Source organism: Neofelis nebulosa, chromosome 12, assembly GCF_028018385.1.
Source record: "Neofelis nebulosa isolate mNeoNeb1 chromosome 12, mNeoNeb1.pri, whole genome shotgun sequence".
Taxonomy (NCBI): Eukaryota; Metazoa; Chordata; class Mammalia; order Carnivora; family Felidae; genus Neofelis; species Neofelis nebulosa.
The window spans coordinates 10,867,253-10,888,168 of NC_080793.1; the positions used below are offsets into that span (position 1 = coordinate 10,867,253).

General features: G+C 50.3%; 2 protein-coding genes across 3 annotated transcripts in view; one reads left to right on the forward strand and one right to left on the reverse strand.

Moving 5' to 3' along the window:
• The window catches only part of GOLGA1 (golgin A1), a 49,333-nt gene extending 41,393 nt beyond the window's left edge, over positions 1-7,940 (forward strand). For both annotated transcript variants that reach the window (XM_058694145.1, XM_058694146.1), the window contains 4 exons: positions 3,186-3,245; positions 3,841-4,011; positions 4,545-4,631; positions 5,651-7,940. In XM_058694145.1, coding sequence (XP_058550128.1) covers positions 3,186-3,245; positions 3,841-4,011; positions 4,545-4,631; positions 5,651-5,731 — 399 coding nt within the window. In that variant the 3' untranslated portion in view covers positions 5,732-7,940. The remainder of the gene's footprint in view (positions 1-3,185; positions 3,246-3,840; positions 4,012-4,544; positions 4,632-5,650) is intronic.
• Positions 7,941-9,197: 1,257 nt separating this feature from the next.
• On the reverse strand, positions 9,198-16,849 carry ARPC5L (actin related protein 2/3 complex subunit 5 like). The gene is made up of 4 exons (XM_058694151.1): positions 16,563-16,849; positions 12,174-12,245; positions 11,054-11,230; positions 9,198-9,756 (listed from the first exon to the last, which is right to left on the reverse strand). The coding sequence occupies exons 1-4, from the start codon at positions 16,710-16,712 to the stop codon at positions 9,694-9,696; spliced, it is 462 nt and encodes a 153-aa protein (XP_058550134.1). The 5' UTR covers positions 16,713-16,849; the 3' UTR covers positions 9,198-9,693.
• Between the last annotated feature and the right edge of the window lie 4,067 nt (positions 16,850-20,916).

Here is a 20,916-nt window from a genome sequence, read left to right on the forward strand (position 1 = left end):
CTCTTGGGAGAGATCTTCCCTCTTCGCCAGAAGGGCTCCTTCCTGGACTTCCACCTGTGCAGTCTTCCTTTCACACCTCCCCCACGCTTGAGATAATGTCCAGAGTATTTGCGCTCAGGCAGTAGTGAGGCCAGATGTCACAGGTGCTACTGTCACCAGCTGGGTCATATTGGACCCATCACCTTACCTCTCACTTCCTTTCTATGGCTGTGAAATGACCCAGTGATGCCTGTCTTCTAACGGTTTTACCGGCAGGGGAGGGGCATTGGGGTATGAAATGAAAGTTTGTTAGCTGTCCTGTGAAATTTCTCATATTTGGTAGAGGCTTAATAAATGTCCCGATTCCACCCCACTCCTCAGGCCCCTGTACCTGCAAGTGCAGGGTCTCCCTTGATCCTGGTTTCCAAGTGCGCTGGGAAGTTAAGGGTGCTGGCTGGTCGCTGCTCTGGCCTCCAAAGTGTGATTGTGGGTGTGTATTTTTTTAGATCTATAACAGAAGGAAAAAATGCTCATTCTCGCTTGCACATGTGCATTTAATCTTACTGTAAAATGTAAACTACAGAAAAGCGCACAAACTCCGTGTGCCCAGGACCCAGCCCTCAGACCTCCTCTCTAAGTGGCATTCACTCCCTCAGAGTCCTGCCTCTACTGCCCACTTTGGGCGCCCGCATCCTTATCTCAAGGCCAGACGGCTCCCTGGAGCTCTAGATTGTCTCTGTCTCCGTGGCAGTGTCTAAAAGGCATCTGCGTAAACCGTCCAAAACCCAACTTCACATTCACCATGCTGCCTAATGGGGGCTGCTCTTGTCTCAGTAAACGTAAAAAGTAAAAATCTTAGTATCCTTCTCAGCGCCCTTGTTTCTTACACAAGCAACATCCAAACCATTAACAAATCCTTCTGGCTCTCCCTTCAAACTATACCCCAAATGGGCTGCATCTCATCCCCACCACTGCTGCCACCGTAGGTAGGGTTACCATTTCTTCCCTGCAGGCTGGTGTTGGGCTTCTAATGGTTTCCCTGTCACCCCCTGTGTACCAGCCCTCTGATGACTTCCCCTGTCTCTGTAAATATAAGCCACATCCTTGCAGTGACCCACAAAGCCCTGTGTGGTTTGGCCCCTTAGTACCCTTTGTACTGCACCCCCTCTTAGCCACATTGGCCTTGCCTTTCTGTGACTGTCAAGCACCCTCCCGCCGCAGGACCTTTGTACTTGCTGAGCCTTCTGTCTGGAATATCCTTCCTGTAATCCCCTCACTTCCTTTGTGATGCCATTTTGTTAAGGAGGGCCCCCCTCCCCCCCCACCCCCCCCTCCCCACTATGCTTGGCAGCCCTCACCATCACCACCAGAACTTCCTGTCCCCTTACCAGGCCTTGTAATACCTTCTTATGTAATGTACGGTCACTGACATTTTCTCCTCCTGAGAGCAGATATTTTTCATTTTTTTCTTTCTTTTTTTTTTTAAATGTTTATTTGTTGGGGTGCCTGGGTGGCTCAGTCGGTTGAGCATCCGACTTTGGCTCAGGTCACAATTTCACGACTCATGAGTTTGGGCCTCATGTCAGGCTCTGTGCTGACAGCTCAGAGCTTGGAGCCCCCTTGGATTCTGTTTCCACCTCTCTCTGCCCCTCCCCCGCTCATGCTCTGTCTCAAATATAAGTAAACATTTAAAAAAATTAAACTTAATGTTTATTTACTTTGAGAGAAAGCAAGAGACAAAGAGAACAAGCACACGGGGGAGGAGTAGAGAGAGAGGGGGAGAGAGAATCCAAGCGGGCTCTGTGCTCATTGCGGAGTCTGACGTGGGACTCGATCTCACAACCGTGAGATCATGACCTGAGCAGAGATTAAGAGTTGGATGCTTAACCACCTGAACCACCCACGTGCCCCTGAGCATTTCTTCTTTTGCTTCTTGCTTTTCCCCAGCCTCTAGGACAGCGTCTGCCTGTAGTAGGGATTTAATCAGTATTTGTTAGATGAGTTCATCAGTGAACCAAAATCCTAGAAAATCAGGTAAAATTTAAAATACATAAAATCGCAAATGTACTTTTGGGTGAGTGCCAGTGGTCAGTCAAGAGAATACAGATTGAAACAACACATTATCATTTATAAAATGGGATGTGTTGGAGGCCATTTAATGTGCTTGACGGGAGCTGGGTCTGTGGCAGAGCCATCTCAGTCCTGCCGAGAGACTGGACACACGTTGGAGAAAGGGAAGCTGCTGTTACTGCCGTGTTCAAAAATGGAGGCTCAGTGCCGCCCTAAGGCATGGGGCATCCCCTCGAGTTACTGTCACATTAGAAGTTAAAATTAAGGGGGCACCTAGTTGGCTCAGTAGGTGGTGCACACGACTCTTGATCTCAGGGTCATGAGTTCAAGCCCCACGTTGGGCATAGAGCCTACTTAAAAAAAAAGAAGTTAGGGAAACCGTGGAAAGCTATGAAAACTGTGATAAATGAAAAACACACACTATTCACAATTCCAGCTACTCGGTGCAAGATCAGTGACTCAGACCTGAAGGTCACGGGAAAGACTAAGTTTGTGAGACTTTGGAGAAATGTTTAATGTTCTTTCCTGTATTGCTGATTATACAGTAAATTTTCTCATTGGGAAAACAGAGGTTGGCCTTTTTAGTGATTAACGGAGTGTGTAATAAATTACACTTAAAGCTCAATACTAATTAAACTCACTAAAAATAAAATAAAATAGAGAAGTACAGAAAAACCATGACCGTTTACACTGTTCCAAATAAGCATTGAAAATGGTATTTCCGGAGCAGTGGTGAGGGATCATAGCACGTAAATCTCATTCTGAAGGACAAGTCTCCTGTGCAGAGGTGTTTCCAGACGCAGGCACCTGAAGCAGTCCTGAGGGCTGAGCCCGTGGGGAGGCCGGGGCAGCCCTGGGGCACGAGCGCTCCACAGAGGGTATGTGACGGCTTCAGTGGCCCTTGTGGGGCCCGGAGAGCATGTGCGTGCAGAGCAGCGAGAAGGAGGGAAGAGGGCCCCGGGCGGGAGGCACACAGGTGTGACAACACGAACCCCTCAGGAAACGGGACAGTGTCTTATAACAGGTGTATAGGGTCCCAAGGGGGTGGGTGGCTGTTCTGTTGTTCTTGGCACCTTAAAGATGGTGGAATGTACATGTAACAGATGGCTTTTTGCGGGGGGCGGGGTTTGTCTCAGACCATAAAGCAGATGCAGCAGAGGATGCTGGAACTCAAAAAGACTCTCCAGAAGGAACTGGTAAGTTCCCCTCTTCTCCCCACTACCTGTGCCCTTCCTGGCTCTGGCCCTCCCGGGTTCCCTCGCCGCTTGACAATGCTCTCCCCGCACCGGTTGATTGCGAGGTCTCTGGGAAGCCAGATGTTGGCTGGTGGGATGGTAGCCCTGCCAGCTCGAACCTGTCTCTGAAAAGTAACTGTGTGACTCGGGGCACGTGCGGTTCTTCTCCAAGCCCGTCTGTGGGCTGAGAAGTCAGCGACCTGTGCGCCGCAGGTGAGCAGCAGAGCGCCGGGCCCAGACAGGAGAGCGGCACCTCTGCCCAGTTTGGGGTGCTCGCTGCCCCACAGACATCCTGACACCGGGACGGGGATCGTCCGAACTTTCCCAGACAACCCCCTCCTTCCTCTCAGGCCGCCCCGTCTGCCGGTGGGGGGGAGGGGGGTTGCTGAGCCTTCTTCAGGCACTTCCTTCCCAGCGGGGGCCCTTTCACCCTACTGTGGTGCAGGTGAGGCCAAGGAACAGCGGGTGAGCGCAGCGCAAGCCGGGTGACTCTCCCGGGTGATTTTCAGACCTGTCTTGAGGGGTTTGGCACAGCATCTTTCCATTGGGTTTTTAGAAAATCAGACCCGACAGTGAGCTCTTTGAGGTCCGAGAGAAGCCTGGCCCCGAGATGCCCAACATGGCTCCTTCCGTCACGAATAATGCTGACCTGACTGATGCCCGCGAGATCAACTTTGAGTACCTTAAGCACGTGGTTTTAAAATTCATGTCCTGTCGAGAGTCTGAGGTAAAGGGTTTCTGAGTTGCCTTTTGGGTCCGGAGCGTCTGGTTCCTTTGTCCAAGCCTCGTGTGGCTTCCCACCAAGTACATTGCTTTCTTCCTCTCCTACGTTCCCATTTGGCCACCAGTGTGGACACGTAACGGTTATTTCTCCAGCTGGCACTGACCTGCTGACGGTGCAGCCGGCAGGTGGGGGCCAAGAAGGGAGTCCGCTCCGGGGAGGCCGCGCGGGTTGGAGGCTGAGGCTGCAGTCCGGGAACGGTCTGCCCCGCACTCCCGCATCCTGCTGAAGGGCAGGGTGGCCGCCGTGGATGTCCTGGGGATCTTGCCGGTTCCCAGAGGAAAAGATGGAGGGGAGAAAAGTCTGTCGTTGTCGTCAGACCCGAGGAAGCCCAACGTCCCCCTCCACGTGGTCCTTGCTAACCCGTGGGGAGCACACACCGGGAAGAGACCCAGGGAGTGCTCCAGCTAAGCCCCCTGATCCTCCCCCACCGTCCACCACCCCAGGGCCCGTGGCAGCAAAACTCAACTTTGTTTCAGGCTTTTCACCTTATAAAAGCTGTGTCAGTGTTGCTGAACTTCTCACAAGAGGAAGAGAACATGCTCAAAGAAACCCTGGAGTATAAGGTAGGGTTCCCTGGCCTGCTGTCTGGTTCTTAGGAACTAGCTAGTAATCCCAGCACTGGCGGGCGAGCCCATCCACAGCTGCATCGTCTGCCAAGAAAGTGCTACTGGATAGTGGACTCCTGTTGGGCCGTATTTACTGAGGACGTGCCTTGTGCACACGCGTCTGCGCGGTGCCCACCGACAGGCCTTATGTGTCCACCGCACTTTCACTGATGTCATTAACGTCAACAGCCCCAGGTCTGGCCCAACGTCCAGATTTTTTTTTAAATAAAATATTCAGGGGCGCCTGGGTGGCACAGTCGGTTAAGTGTCCGACTCTTGATCTTGGCTCAGGTCATGACCTCACAGTTCGTGAGTTCAAGCCCCACATCAGGCTCTGCACTGACAGCGTGGAGCCTGCTTGGAATTCCGTCTCTCCTTCTCTCTGCCCCTCCTTCACTGCGCACACTCGCTCGCATGTTCGCTCGCTCTCTCAAAGAAAAAGAGAGAGAAAGAGGAAGAAAGAAGGGAGGAAGGGAGGAAGGGAGGGAGGGAGGAAGAAAAAGAGAAGAAAGAAACCTGGGTGGCTCAGTTGGTTGAGTGTCCAACTTCGGCTCGGGTCATGGTCTCACGGTTTGTGGGTTTGAGCACCATGTCGGGCTCTGTGCTGAAAGCTCAGAGCCTGGAGCCTGCTTCGGAGTGTCTCCCTCTCTCTGCCCCCCACCCCTGCTCTTTCTCTGTCTCTCTCAAAAAACAAATAATAAACACGAAAAAAGTTTAAAAACTAAAAAATAAAATATTCAGAATTTATAGAAGGAAAAAATATTTTCTGGAAGAATTAGGTACAATTCCACTACCTTGTTCTTGTCAACTCTGTTTCCTCCTGCGTCCCTCCCATACTTAGAATGGGCTCTGGGCCCCGTAGACGGGTTGCCACGTCCAGCATCTTCGCTGGGTGCTTGCGGGACAGGGAGGGGGCGCTTTCAGCTTCCTCTGCACCTAGTCCCGATGCTCAGAAGCCCTCTCTGCTTCCAACGCAGATGTCGTGGTTTGGGTCCAAGCCAGCTCCCAAGGGCAGCATCCGGCCGTCCATCTCCAACCCTCGGATCCCGTGGTCCTAGGTGGAAATCCGGCAGATGGATCTCCATGCGATGACACTTTTTCTGTGAAAAGAACACTGACACACCAGTCTGGGTGGGTTTTTAATCACTGTAACCGCAGTATTTTGTACAAGCGTCAGAGCATTGTTTACAAGACTTAAGGCCCCCTTCCCGACAGACTGATCTGAAGCTCAGGAGGTGGCGGATCCTGTGTCATTGTGCTCACCAAACGGGAGGGTCCTGGCACTACCCACGTTTCCACAGGGCTGCTAAACTCCCAGCTCTGGCCAGCACCCGTCTGCACCTGAACCCTCTAACTGTTCACGTCAGCACTTGAAGCTGAAGCCGGCGGCATCGGGCAGAGAGGAGGCACCCGGCCCACCACGGAGTGCTGACGCTGGACGGAAAGACAGCCCTTTGAAATGGTGCCCGGCAGGCCAGACCCACCTGCTTCTGCCACAGCCAGCCAGCTCGTTGGGGGTGGCTTTTAAGAATTCCCCTTCCCCGTCAGCATGTTTGGGTTCAGATGAGTTAGACGAGGCTTTTTAACCCTTCCTCTCAAGAAAACATTATCTCACCCTGTTTGTCAGACCACCCAGAACTTCAGATGTGTACATCTTTAAGGTACTCTGGGGCCAGTGTGGATTAATGAATATGCAACTTTCTGACAGTATCTCATTTTCCTGAAGAAAACTAGCAGATATATTTAAAAAAAAAAAAAAAAGATCCTTAGCACCAAATACACTCAATTGCCTTTTTAATGAATGTACTTGTCTTGGATAGGTTGCTGGTAAACCATTTTAAACTATTTTTTATAGCTAAGATTCTTCGCTATTATAAACATGTCTCTGTATTATAAAATCCATTTAACTGGTGTTCTTAAAGGCAAATCAGAGCATCAAGAGGAAATTATTTCTAAAATTGGGATTCCTTTCCCTTTTTTAATTTCACCGCAGCATTCTGTGGTCTCTGCTTCCCTCTGAAGCAGTGGTGGTATTTCATTTGCTTTGCTCTTAATTCCGTGTTGTAAGACGGAGCAAATGCTAATCACACGTTCGCTACGGTTAAGGACAGCCTGGACAGTCTGCTCCGCTCGGAGGAAGCAACAGCTGCCCCCCGCCCCCCGCCCCCCTCCCGGTTCTTGACCAAAACATGGGAAGCGGTCTGCCTTGTACGTGCAGCTACCGTCTCTCTCCCTAACGCTGCCCCTGTATACTTAGGATGACACTACACCCATATATGGCATCCAGACGGCCCCAGACGGCTACAGGACTTGATGGCGTGCAGATGGCTCGGGTAGGGACCTTTAAAAACTCTCATTATTATTAAGGAAAGGGGAATATGCTTGCCCTGGATAGTCCACAGCATGGAATCTAAAGGGAAACTGTTGATTTCGTTTGACAAAAGTTTTACCGGCTAAATAAAATAAGTTAATAACTGGAGCTCCTAAAATCTATTGTCAGTTATCCAATGATGTTTCTCAAAAATGCTTAGGGTTATAATCTATAAAATCTGTCTCACGGCGAAACACGGATTTGCGGAGTTAACCTAGTACATTTCCACAGACCTGGACCAAGCAAGGGCAGCGTCACCCTCATCCCAGCCAGGCTGTCTGCCACCCAGTGGCCCATTCTCCAGTTACCTACCTCCTCCCGTGGCTCCTCCCCGCAGATGGCTTTCCCTCGTGGAGAATATCTTTTCCACTTACCTGGTGGGGACACACAATAGGAATGCCTTCCGTTCTGTAATTTGGAGAACAGGTACCTTTTCTTAGCTTTTCCAGGAGACTCCCCAAGATTGGGCGATCCAGGGCTCACCAGACGGCTACCACACGGCGGCGGGAGCCCCGTCCCACTCTGCCGTGGCCTCTCCAGCCCTTGAGCTGGTCTCACCCTGCCCCAGCCACGTCCCCGGCAGCTTTAGGTGTAGTCGTGGGACCCATCACTCGGCCTATACTTGCCTCGGGAGGACTCATTCTGACCAGGCTTTCCTCCTGCATGTTGAATTTCCTTCAGCTTTAAGAGGAAGAGTGGAGTAAATATTCTAAGTGATTTAATGCACTTTCACTTGTATAAAAAGTTCTGTGATAGACAGTATGTATAGCCCTTTATATGAGCATTGGATTTGGATTTCTCTCCGGTTGTAAATAGGAACTGTATTATCTAAGACTGCTGTAGAAAATTCATTTGTGGTGTCACTTTTTGATTAAAGCTCTTTAATCCAGATGCAACTACAGTGGGTTTTACTTGATAGTCTAATGAAATTTAGTACATTGTGTCTCATATTTAATACTTCAAGGCGAACTTCAGAGACTACAGTACAGAGCTTCCAGGTGGGAGCACAGAGATGTGGGGAGAATGGCACGCTCAGAGAGCATGGAAGCTCCATGCCCTTTCCCAAGTTCCCTATGCATCTCTTCCATCTGGCTGTTTCTGAGGATATCCTTTTATGCTAAACCAGTAACCTAGTAAGTAAAAAAGGGAAGGGGACTGCGGGGGTGGGGTGATGGCTGTAGAGCCTTTCTTTCAGAATCTCCCCAGATTAGGTTTAAGTATGTGTAATGAAACCTGCAGCCTAGTCCTACCTCCCAGAACAGTGGAGCTTCTGCAGAGGAATTGAAAGGATTGTGTCACTTTGGTCAATGTCTATCGACAAGGCCCACAGGACCAGGAAGAGCTTCAGAAATCTCAATGGGGTCCTTTAATAGAATGCAGACTGCAGTTACACGTGCTAAAAAGGCCAGAAAGAAGGCCAGAAAGACCTCTTCGCTCTTCAAAGAAGCTGGCTGTTAGTGGTTATAGGGAACAAAATGTTCCTTTTGTATAGACTGATTGCTACCTGTTTCTGGCTTTTAATCCTTTAAAAGAACTTGTTTAATGGGGCGCCTGGGTGGCTCAGTTAGGCATCTGACTTCAGCTCAGGTCATGATCTCACAGTTTGTGAGCTGAAGCCCCACATCTGGCTCTCTGCTGTCAGCACAGAGCCCACTTCAGATCCTGTCTCCTTCTCTCTTTGTCCCTCCACTGCTCGCTCGCTCGCTCTCTCAAAACAAAACAAAAAGGATAAAAGCAAAAAAACTTGTTTAAGAGTGTTCCTGCCACAAGCCCAAGTCAGAGTCAGGAGATGGTGACCGGGCCTTTCTGGGGCGCGCTCCCAAAAGATTCCAAGTGCAGTCACACAAACTAAAGACTTTGGAAGCCTAGACCAATTATTGAATGTTCGGCACTTTATTAAATTAAATAAGCTCCAAAATTACATACAAATCAAAAGGAGTAAAACCAATAAATAGTTATTCGGCAAAATCTCTCTCCATAGCAGCCAGCAGTGCCGACCCAGGCCTGAGGTCCTGCTGTGGCAAGAGGGCTGGACCGCCATGCTCACTCCCTGGGGACAGCGCCCCAGGGACACGCCCACCCCTCCACATCAGTTCTCATTCGTTTCCGTCCCATTCATTACTCATTTTACATACATGAAACACACCGCAAAGTACATACTAATAAGCCAAGAGCTTTATTGATGCAGCAGGCACTTTACAATGAACCCAAGAGAGCCCGTCTTCTCTGGGAAGACGGGATGTCTGTACAAACCCTTGAAGTTTTTACTACTTCAAAAAAACAAGCTCTCCCTTTTACCACAGCCCTTGGATCTGTACCTGCCCAAGTCGTCCCTTCCCCATTTTAAAGAGGCAGAGCACACAGGTACACCTGACCAACGCTGGCCAGCCACTCCAGGAGACAGTTACAATGTCAGTTCTGTGTTACTTGTGGACAAAGGCATAGACTATCAGATCCTGCAAAGGATTTAGGAAACAGACGATTTCTCCCTCCACCTTGAAAATAAAATACACTTCAGCTGATGCATGTCCTGAAATAGTTTAGCTGGGAGTTCCTAGGAAGATGGTCCATTGTCAATCCCTTCTTCATCAGCCTGTGCATCCAAAATTCTTCTCAAGGTAACATGAGTCCTTTTTTTTTTTTTTTTTTTTAAACAGTCTTTCTTGCTGTAAGAACTCTTATAATGGAGCCTAGTCCTCCTACTGCTAATGCCTGTGGGGGCAGGAAAAGGAAAGGAGTGAAATGAGACATGGCTGGCCACGTGGGAGCCTGGCTTGCCAGGGAAGAAGGGACCAAGCACATTCCCAGACCTAGGTCCCACCGCGTCACAGACCCTCTCGAAAAAGGGTTCCTGCAACAGCACAGTTAAGGAGGTGACGAGAGAGCCCCCATTCTAGGCGTGGAGCCCTGTCCTGGAGCCAGGGGTCCCGAAGAGCTGCTAGCTCGAGACAGCAGAGCTGGGCTTGAGAACACTGTTACCAAGCACATACACAGCACAGCCCCCCAAGTTTCCCTTTTTGACAAGCTGTTTCCGGCCTGCCGGTACTGCCCTAGACACTTAAATAGACACGAGCTCATTATAGCTGCCTCCCTGAGGCCTCCTTAGAAATGCCAGCAGGGCTCGGCACCAAGTTGCCTTAAAGGGACCAAAGGGCCTGGCCTCCCCACCACACAGAGGGCTTGCTCAGCTCCCGAGTACCAGAGCTACCCCCACCAAGCCCAGGAGTTCACCTCCCGACGGAGCAGGCACAGCACACCCCACAGCAGGACCAAAGGCCACCACTGCGGCACAGCACAGCACCAAGGCTGCCCAAGTGGCTGACCCCTCAAAACCTTTATGGAGAGTTTTAGATACCGTGTTGGGAATAGCCTGGTCTCCTATACTGATAAGCGAGCTTCCTGTAGTTCTACAGGGCAGGGGGACATTGGTGCATAGGCAGGACACGGGCTAGATGAAACGGCTTGCTCTTCTAACGACCTGAACAAAGGACAGGCACAGCTTTTTATGCTTCAGGTGGATGCAGGCCCCGTTAAGTAAACATTCAGGTTTCTGCCACTGCCTTCTCTGGCCTAGTGAAGCTGCAGCACAGCAGGAAGCCCCTAGAGTTAGCGAGGGGCTCAGCCTGCATCCTTAAGAGCCCCCCAACCGCCACCTCCACCAATGCAAAGCAGCTGCCTCCACTAAAGTCTTATGAAGCCCCGGCTTCAAGCCTGCCTCCCTCCCACCTGGGACTCCCTGTCCCTCTTCCCATGCCAAGTCACCTGTCCCCACGACATGCCCGGCATAAATCAGCAGCTAAAGTAATTGCAATTACCAGAGACAGTGAACCCCTACCAAGTGCTTCCACGGGAGAAGTGATCAGATGTCCCAGGTTGCTTTAGGCGTGGCCCCTTATTATTATGACAATCAGACTGTCCTATGTTATTGTGGGAGCTCTAGCCCGCGGATCTGAACCCTAGAACTGGGGCGAGTCCGTGAGCTGCCCTCATGAGCAGTGTGTTCACCTACCTTTTCATGCCATTGGAGTAACACCGCACTGCTGTTTTCTGTGGGCTTCTCAAACCCTTTATAAATGTACTTCATTAGCAAGTCAATGCCATTTCTGTCCAGTGACTGCACAGCCTGCTCAATTTCACTGCTCTTAAAATTTGTAAGCACTTTCAGCACCACGCCCTGGGCTCGTTCCTATAAAGGAAAGAGAAAGGGAGTGACACCCAGACCCACAGCCCAGGCACATCCATGTCCTCCAAGACCGGCACAGAAATACCAAACCAAGTGGTCAGAACTCTTAGAAACACTGCCCAATTTCTAATTTGTCTGGGATGGTTAAAAACTAAGTGGGTTGAAATACCTTTATTGATTTAAATTTCAAGTATCCCTTATTCATGCTAATAAGTTATCCCACTTATTTTGGGGGAGTAAGTGGTTTGTCAGAGAGAAGCATACCTGCAAAGCCTCAGATTTCACAAGATCCTAACTGTGGAGATCTACTTTCTGAACAGGTGTACCAGGCTGCAGTTTCCCTCTGCATTCACCCCAGTAACACAGAAGCCACTTCCCTCTGCCTGAGAGGTGCAGCCATTGATTACATCAAGATGCTGTGACAAGACAGCAAAACCCCAGCTTGAGAGAGACCCCTTTCCCTGGACCAAATTTTAGACAGCTTCTAAACAGCTGTGATGCAGTAAACACAAATGTATCTTCTCACCTTGTTTTTAAAAGGCAGGAAATTTTAAAAGCACTGAAAATACTTATGCAAATAAACCCTATTCGATAACCTTTAAAGCAGAAACTGCTAAGTCCCATGTGGCATGCTAATTTATAGTTTTGCTAAGCAGCAAGGGCTGGGCCGACTTCTCACCCCGTGAGGCTCTGGGGAGAAGTGAATGTTTCTTTGGGGAGCTTTTACTATAAACACCGACAGCTTTGATGTCACGAGTGCCAGCCAGGAGGCTTCCATGGAAGCACTGCCCAGTGCCAACCCACTCCCTTAGTAGAAACTCACTGATGCTAACACTAAATAGATGCTGTCTGAAGCCCCGTGGAAGTCACGCTCAGCTGGGGACACGGACAACCACAACCCTGGTCCCAACACCACCCGGCAAAGCTGCAGCAGAGCCCCCTTTACCTTCACGGCCTGATTCTTGGTGTTGACGGGAGAGTTCCGCAAGGCTGCATGGAATGCCCGAAGCATGTCCCCTGTGCATCACCACCAGTTAAGGATGGCTAGGCTCAAGCATGTTCACACTGTTATTAATGAACTCATTTCAAAAACAGCTCAAGGGAGGAAGGAGTCAAGAGATGTCCACATTCACCCACCTCCCACCGCAGCTTCCAGGTGGCCACAGCCCCTTCAGAGAGTAGCCTGTGGCTTTCCTGAGCCACAGAGAGGAGAGGACACCTCTGCCAACAGTGCGAGCCCCTCCTTCTGCCGCCCCCTAAAACACATTTGGACACTCCTTCCCTCCCTGGAAACAAGTGCCCTCTTGGGGTGACCTGCAGCAAAACCTGACGGAGCTTGCTTACAACTGCTTGGTCCTGGGCACCACGTCTGCCCCACTGGGTCCTGACAACAGTGCGCGGCTACCATTCTCATCTTCTCATTCTCAAAGAGAAGAATGAAGGCACAAACGGAGATCCGCTCTTAATCCAACGTTTTCTCAGTTAAACTGCTAAAGAAATTAAGATGTGCTAAAATTTCTTTTTTTTTTTAATTTTTTTTTTAACGTTTTTAATTTATTTTTGAGGCAGAGAGAGACAGAGCATGAACGGGGGAGGGGCAGAGAGAGAGGGAGACACAGAATCGGAAGCAGGCTGCAGGCTCCAGGCTCCGAGCCGTCAGCCCAGAGCCCGACGCGGGGCTCGAACTCACGGACCGCGAGATCGTGACCTGAGCTGAAGTCGGACGCTCAACCGACTGAGCCACCCAGGCGCCCCTAAAATTTCTATCTTCTAAGACCTACTTAGGTCTGTGAGGTCCCAGCTGCTCCTAGGAGGGAGATTTATTAATCTAAAAGAAGCTTTTCCCCCAAATAGGAGTTGATCCTCTCCCCTCCCCGCAACCTTAGTTGCAATCCTGACACCTTCTTTGCCGAGTTCCAGATATACCACACTCAAAAGAAAATGACAATCTGGGTTAGGTCCCCAAAGGTGACACCTATTTTAAACTGAATTACATCAGCCAACTTTCATTTCCTCATCTGAAACACTGGCTTCAGCCAAAAAGCTTCAAAAATAGAACAAGGAATGGCTTCTACCCAATCAGGTCTCTACTCCTGTTCATGCAGTGATACCTACGTGTGAACAGACAGAGACTCCGGAGCAACGCCTAGTCCCATCTTCCCTAGTGTGGGCTCCATCTTGACGGAGCTGGGCCCACACCACTCAGGAGCCACTCTGGCTGAGCTCCCCGGGCCCCTGCTGGGCCCTGATCCACCTTCCACAATGGACAGACGGCCCACCCCCTATACCTGTTGGCTTTGGAATTCCTTTCCCTCAGCCAAGCAAAGGCCAGTCTGGTACCAGCCACTGATAACTTCTACCTTAGAGAACAGTTCTGATTTGGCGTCCCAGAACAATGAGCAGAGTCTCAGAAGCTTAAAGAAATGTAGGCTGGCTCTCTTTGCTAACCAGCATGGCTGGCAAACAAAATCACTCAGGAGATGGATGGGGAAGGTCAGGGTAACTAGTCCCCAGGGGCAAAAAGAGTCACCCTTTAGTTACCTCTGTAGTGCCAACCTACCAAGCATTCGCTATAGATGTTGATGGGTGGAGGGCCTTTAGCAGCTTTGGGAGTTCTGGGGAGGAGGGAGGGCACGGTATTTATCCAGCTGGCCTCAGTGCTCAGCTTAGAGAACAGGCTGGGGAATGTGCCCCCTTGTCTCCTCTAGATCAGGGCTCCTCAACCACAGCATTAACATTCTAGACCACATGATTGATGTGAGGTCTGCCCTGTGCATCACACAATATTTAGCAGCATCCCTGGCTGCTACCCACTAGATCCCAGCAGGATTTCCAAGTTGTGATAATCAAAGTGTCTCCAAACAATGCCAAATTTCTTCAGGGGGAAGAAAGAGTGCAAAACTGCTCAAAACCATTGCTTTGGACCTGTTCCTGAGGACCAGAAAGTTCTTCAGTGAGGAAGAAAAGGAAGGAAGACTTTAAAATCCTTATCCTGTACCAGGTGCTTTCACATGTCCTCTCATTACTGCTATCAACCCTCTGTGACAAGAATCATTATTCTCACTTGGAAGGCAATGGATTTGAAGCTCAGAAAAGGGAAATGACCTGCCCAGGGTCACAAAGTTAAGCTGTCCAGCCAGCCTTCAAACCCAAGGATGCCCAACTCCAAAGCCAAGCTCTTTCTCTAATCCCCTGCTGTCACTCTACCCACAGACCCAAGCTGCATGTCTAGGGCACTCTCTGTGTGCCCAGTACTGTGAAGTTTTTTGCAATGTTGTTCCGTGATGCTCCCGTGGAACCTGTAAGGCCAGCATGGTTCCCCTCCTTTTCACAGAAGAGGATGCTGAGGTTCAGAGAAGGTGTGAGGTCACATAGCTATAGCATGACAGAGTGAGGTTTGCATTGATACACAGCCCATGTTCTACTTCATCTGCCTGATTCCCTACCATGACTCAATTCCCTATGCAGCAGTAGGACAGGCCTCCTCCTCCTCCTCCTCCCTACATTTCCCCACTCCAATCAACCAACCTCTACCCCTTCCTCTGGACTTTGTTCTAAGACTCTTCTATTAGAAGCCTGTTCTATAGTTTAAACTCAGTAATATCACTCTAAGTCCAATATCTGGCACATGATAGGGACTCAGTAAATACTAGTTCTCCTTCCTCCTCCTTCCCTGGGCCCCACATCTGCCAGGATTTCAGTTCTCATTGCTAACCTCCCTTTCCCCAATCCCAAGAGGTATACTGTCCATGGTAACAAGGTTTCTGACACAGCCACTAGTGGAGAAACTGCACCCACTGGATGTGCTAAACCTAGGCCTCCAAGCAGCCTCAAGAAACCTATCATTAGGGGCATAGCAAGAGAGGACTTTCAACAAGTCCCTGCAGCATCAGGACCAACACCTCAGATAACCAGACCTTGTTCTCCCCATCTGTACATAGTTCTCGGCCACACGCCTGACCCTGGGAGTCTTTTTGGCATTGCCTGCCCATGAGCCAGGTTCTGCATCAGAACGCAGAATCAATCTTCCCTCATGAGGGGTCCTTCTCATGACCCCGATTCACCAATGGGGTAAACAGGGTGATCCTGATGGGGCAGGAAATACAAGTTTGAATCCCCACCTTTGAAAACACATTCCTGTTCAAACAAAGAAAGTCTGAAGGTTTTTGTTTCAAAGGCACGTTGGAGGAACACTGCAGGACTCCTCCCTAAGGTAGTCCACGGGCCTGACTTCCCAAGCTGAGTCAACTGATTAAACACTCAGAATCTGATTTATATACAGCATGAGCCTCCAACCCTGCCCTGGCAAGTGTGGGGGAGGGGCAGGCACTTCCTGTAACACCATTTGAATAAAGAAAAATCCTTCCTGTGAGAATAAGTCAGTTTCCTGTGCTCAAACTGCTAAGGGACCCAGCGGGCTGTGACAACCACCTCTATTTTTAATCTTGTTTTCTAAATGCTTGTTCTCTGTGGTCACAGGAATAGTCATTTCCAGTCATGAGGCTCTACTTTTACATTTCACTTCATACTGTCTGGTTTTTCTTCGCTCTAAACTACTAGTTTTTCCCACTGCTTCCTGCACAAGAAGGCTATTGCGGGTAGGAAGCCAAAACTCACTTGTTGAACGTGGCTGAGACCATCAAGGTCCACAGCTCAAGGTGTTCATAGGAAACTGAGGACAGGTGCAAAACAGTGGCATTAACCTGGAGGGTCAGATGGATTCTGGGGTCGGAGGTGCACAATCTCTGACCTCAGGGCTGGGCTAGGGCTGCAGCCTTCGCTCCCCCTTGGGTCCCTTCTTCCCCACAGCCATCCACCCACCTATTTTCCGGTGGTGCTGCAATCCGGCCCAAGAGGACAGTGCCCAGGAGCCACCCAGGCTGCTCAATTACTCAGCGGGGGCTCACCTCTGCCCCTCCCTCCCATCAAGCTCGAGAATGGCCCCATTTCCTGCAAGGGAGGGACGGAGTGATAGGGAGCCCAAGCCACGGTCAGTCAGAGGGGATGAGGACACCGGGGGAGACGAGGGCAGGCCTCGCGGAGGAGTGCGGGGCCGGCCTGCGGGCGGCAGGCGAGTCGGGCGTGCCTCGGAGCCTGGCGAGCCGGCGGGTCCACCAGGGTCTAGGGGCCTCGTGGAGCCACGCTGCTGGGGGAACCTCCGAGGGCCGGAGCCCGGGTCGGAGGGAAGGCGGTGGGGGATACCGGGCTGAGGGAACCCGGTTCGAGGGGAGCCGGATCGGAAGGGACTTGTGAGACGGACCTCAGGGGCCCCGGGGTGAGAGGAGTAGGGAGGCCCGCCTGAGGGGAGCGCGGCCCGCCGCGCCGGTTAAGGATATTGCCGCAGAAGGCCGTCCACCTCGCTAGGGTCCGGGCCTGGCTCGGCCGCCGCCGCCGCCGCCTCCTCCTGCTCGTCCACGAATTTGTTCTCGTCAAACTCGTCGATGTCCACCCGACGGAAGCGCGAGGACAGCGTGTTCCGGGCCATGGCGGCCGCCGCTCAGCGCCCGCTCAGCCGGCTCCTCTCCGGGTCCGACCTCGGCTCTACTCCGTTCGGCACCGGCTCAGGCTCGGGGGCGGGAAGCGGCCGCCGGGCGCCTCCTCCACCTCCTCCGCGCGCAGACGCCGCTGTCCGCCCACTTCCGGGCCACGCCGGAACCGGAAGTGCCGGTGGGCGGGAGGGGCGGAGCCCTGTAGGAGACTGGCTGGAAGCGCTGGAGAATCCACCTTATAGTCGTTCCCACGGCCTTCAGCGGGACTTTCATCTTCGGGGAGCCCCAGTCTTGCTGTCTGAGTGGGCGCCCTGTCCCCACACAGGTCCCAACATCGTGGACGCTATAACTGCGCTCCTTCTTCGGCTTCTCCTGAATCCGAAGAGCCCCTGGCCTTGGAAGGGGCCTGCGCGGCATAGCCGCGGACGCGGGGGGGAGGGGGGGTGCGGCACGGGGCCCTGAGGATAAGGCTCCTGGCTGTCGGGTGCTGGGCAGGCTTCTTTGAGAAAAAAACCTTCGAGCTGAGGGATGAGTAGTAGTTCTACCTCTGGAAGTGACGGAATGGGGGGGCAGGCGGGGAGGGGGATCCTAATTCTACGATCTTAGGAGCCTTGAACGCCACCACTTTGCTCGGAGGAAGTCGCCTCTGCTTTGTACGTAGTGATTCTATTGTTAATTGGGAGACTTTACAGACGTTTAAAGTGTATCCAGAAGACAGACAAGACAATGAAAATATTTGGACTAGGCAACCTCGGGTGTAGCAGTCACATTGGCCTGGTGGGTGGGAGGTGAGGGACATGACCCTGTGGTCCCCATGCTGACAGGAAGGGCGAGGTCCTGGGGGCTGAGAAGCCGGTGCTGGCTGGAAAGGCACATTCTGATGGAAAGCTGAATCCCCAGAGTAGGAGATGGGGAAAGATGGGGCTGGGGGGACGTAGTGCAGAGTCAAGAATGACTTTGTGGTGCCAAGATTGAGTGGGCTGTTGGCTGAGGGATTCTGTTAATAGGCCTTAACCTTAGATTAAATTGGGTCTTTGTTTTCATAGAGTTGTACTTTTTTGTTGTTGTTGCTTAAGATTTTAAGTAATCTCTTATGTGGGAAACAGGCAAAAGGAAATGTAGATAAAATTAAATTTCCTTATAACTTGGAGCCCATTAACAAATACTTGAGGCAGGCAAAGTACTGCATTCTACCAGAAACCCAATTAATACTTTGCTGGAGGGTAAAACAACCTTAGCTTGACCACAGGTAGGTCTCCAGGATCCTGTGAGGCTCTTAGCATATGAAAATCCTTTCCAAAACTTCCCCTCGCCTTTACCTCCCCCAGCTCCCAAGTGTGTAATCCGTCACTCCTCGCAATCCCAGTGCAACTCTGCCTGCAGGTCCTGTCCCTGTGCTTTAATAAAACCACCTTTTTGCACTGAAGACATCTCAAGAATTCTTTCTTGGCTGTGGGCTCCAAAACCCAATACTTCAAACCACATTAATCTCTATACCCAGCGTGGGGCTAAAACTTAGAACCTGGAGATCAAGAGTTGCATGCTCTACTGACAGAGCCAGCCAGGCACCCCTAATTGTACTGTTTTTGATAAAGGTTAATAGTTCAAGAAGTATGACTCGTTTTTATTGTTTCAAATGCTTTTCATTGAACTGTGTCTATAGATAAAAAAAAATATTGCCAGACTATGATACTTTTTTTTTTTTAATTTTTTTTAACGTTTATTTATTTTTGAGACGGAGACAGAGCATGAACGGGGGAGGGTCACAGAGAGAGGGAGACACAGAATCTGAAACAGGCTCCAGGCTCTGAGCTGTCAGCACAGAGCCCGACACGGGGCTCGAACTCACAGACCGCGAGATCATGACCTGAGCCGAAGTTGGCCGCCCAACCAACTGAGCCACCCAGGCGCCCCACTATGATACTTCTTAATCTCAGGTGCTAAAGGTCCAGACTCTTACACTGGGAAATAAGTGCTGAATAAAAGTCTCAGAGGTCCTGGAAACAGGCAAAGCCCTCCTGCCTTTCAGCTCCATACCTTGAAAGGAATATTTGTGACCCAGGCAGGCCACATGACAGCAGAAATTCATATCCCCAGAACAGCCTGGGGAGAAGGAACTTTAAGCCAGAAATGCCCATTTTAGGGGTGCCTGGGTGGCTCAGTCGGTCAAGCATCTGGCTCTTGATTTGGGCTCAAGCCATGATCTCACAAACTGTAAGATCAGATCAAGCCCCAATTCAGGCTCTATGCTGACAGCTGGAACCTGCTTTGGATTCCCTTCCTCTCTCTCTGCCTCTCCCCACCTTGCACTCTCTCTCTCAAAAATAAATAAACCTTTTCTTAAATGCCTAATTTATATGTAAGGAAATAGCCCCCAAATAAACTGGTGACTGAAATAATGGCCCTGCTTATGACTGGATCTCCCAGGCAGGGAGTCAGAATTTAATAAATCTATATATACTATCCTGGTGCACCTGGGTGGTTCAGTTGGTTGAGCCGCTGACCTTCAGCTCAGGCCATGTTCTCTCAGTTTGTGGGTTTGATCCCCGCATGGAGCTCTGTGCTGACAGCTCAGATCTTGGAGCCTGCTTCAGATTCTGTGTCTCCCTCCCTCTGCTGCTTCCTTGCTTGCGCTCTGTCTCTCTTGCTTTCAAAAAATGAATAAACATTTAAAAAAAAATTTTTAATCTATACTATGTCAGGGATGACTGTGCTGAGGGTATAAAACCATGCAGGGCCTCACAGTACCTTAGGTAAAGTGGTCAGGAGAGATTTCTCTGAGGAGGTGACACATCAGGGACCTGAAGGAAGTGAAGGAGGAAGCCAAGCAAAGGCCCAGAGACAGGGCAGGTGTGGCATATTCCGGAAACGGGTCATACTGGGGCACAAGAGTGAGAAGAGATGGAAGCAGGAGAGGTTTTGTAGGCTGAGGGTAGGACGTGGTCAAACTCATGGGACAACACTGGAGATTCTGAGCAGTGATGTGATCTGACTTTAAGCTCGAAAAGTGTCCCTCTAACAGCTGTATTGAGAATATATGGGAATAAGAGCTAGAGAAGTGATTTAAAAGGTGACACCAATGGTCCAGGTGACAGGCAATGGTTAGCTCGGGCCAGACAGGTGCCAATAAGAGTCGTGGGAAGATGTTAGGTTATTGTGAAAGCAGAGGCTGCAGAATCTGCTGGTGTTTGGATGTGGCATAAAGGAAACAAGGGAGTAACAGATGACCTCCAAGTTCAGAAAGATGCACATAATCGTTATTTCTAAAAGAACTATAAGCATTTGGAAAATATGACAGCAAAGTCCCCTCGCACCATTCACTTTCTTTCAAGACTAATCCATGCCAAGATTGCCTTCCGTCTGCCCTCTCTTCCTCATACCCATCTACTTGGAAGCCGTGGTCTGTGGAATGCTTATTAATTCATTCATCCAACAAGCATCCATGTGCTGGGCCTGGAGACTTTATCTAATCAAGTGTCAGCCAAGGTTCTACCCAGAGGGAACTTACAGGCTGATTGTGGAGACAGACTTATAACTTTTTTTTTTTTTTTTTTTTTTGAGAGAAAGCGCGTGCGCCAGTACAGGAGGGGCAGAGGGAGAGCGAGGGAGAGAGAGAGAGAGAGAGAGAGAGAGAGAGAGAGAGAGAGAGAGAGAAACTCAGTATGGAACCGGAGGCAGGGCTCAATCTCAGGACCCTGAGATCATGGCCTCAGTTGAAATCAAGAGACGGTCGTTTAACTGACTGAGCCATTCTGACACCTGGACCTGTAAACATTTTAATTCAGTATATTTGGGGCTAAAGAAAGGATTGCACAGAAAGCTTGGGACATCAAGCACTTGGCTGGCTCAGTTGGAAGAGCATGACTCTTGATCTCAGGGTCGTGAGTCAAGCCCCACATTGGGTGTAATGATTACTAGAAAATAAATAAATTAATTAATTAATTAAACGACGACGAAGACAACGACTACAACAAAACAAAAACAAAAAGAAAGCTTGGGACACAAAAGGGAGATAATATACTAATTTGGTCAAAAGCTAAGGCTCATGGCTAGAACCCAATAAAGGGATGGAAGAAGCCTCCCTGGAACTGGACAGTAACAAGGGGGCAACCTGGCTTTGACTAGTGCTCTAAAAGGTGTTGGTTCATATTTGTACATGGCAATGGAGTGACACTGGAGTGATTCACGTTTGCTGGTTGG

What these genes read in the sequence shown, in the direction of transcription:
- ARPC5L (XM_058694151.1), bottom strand. Translation starts at nt 16,712, where the DNA reads ATGGCCCGGAACACGCTGTCCTCGCGCTTCCGTCGGGTGGACATCGAC. An exon ending in TGGACGGCCTTCTGCGGCAA is followed by an intron (nt 12,246 to 16,562) that starts TATCCTTAACCG and finishes TGGTGATGCACA; the next exon opens with GGGGACATGCTTCGGGCATT. An exon ending in CCAAGAATCAGGCCGTGAAG is followed by an intron (nt 11,231 to 12,173) that starts GTAAAGGGGGCT and finishes TTTCCTTTATAG; the next exon opens with GAACGAGCCCAGGGCGTGGT.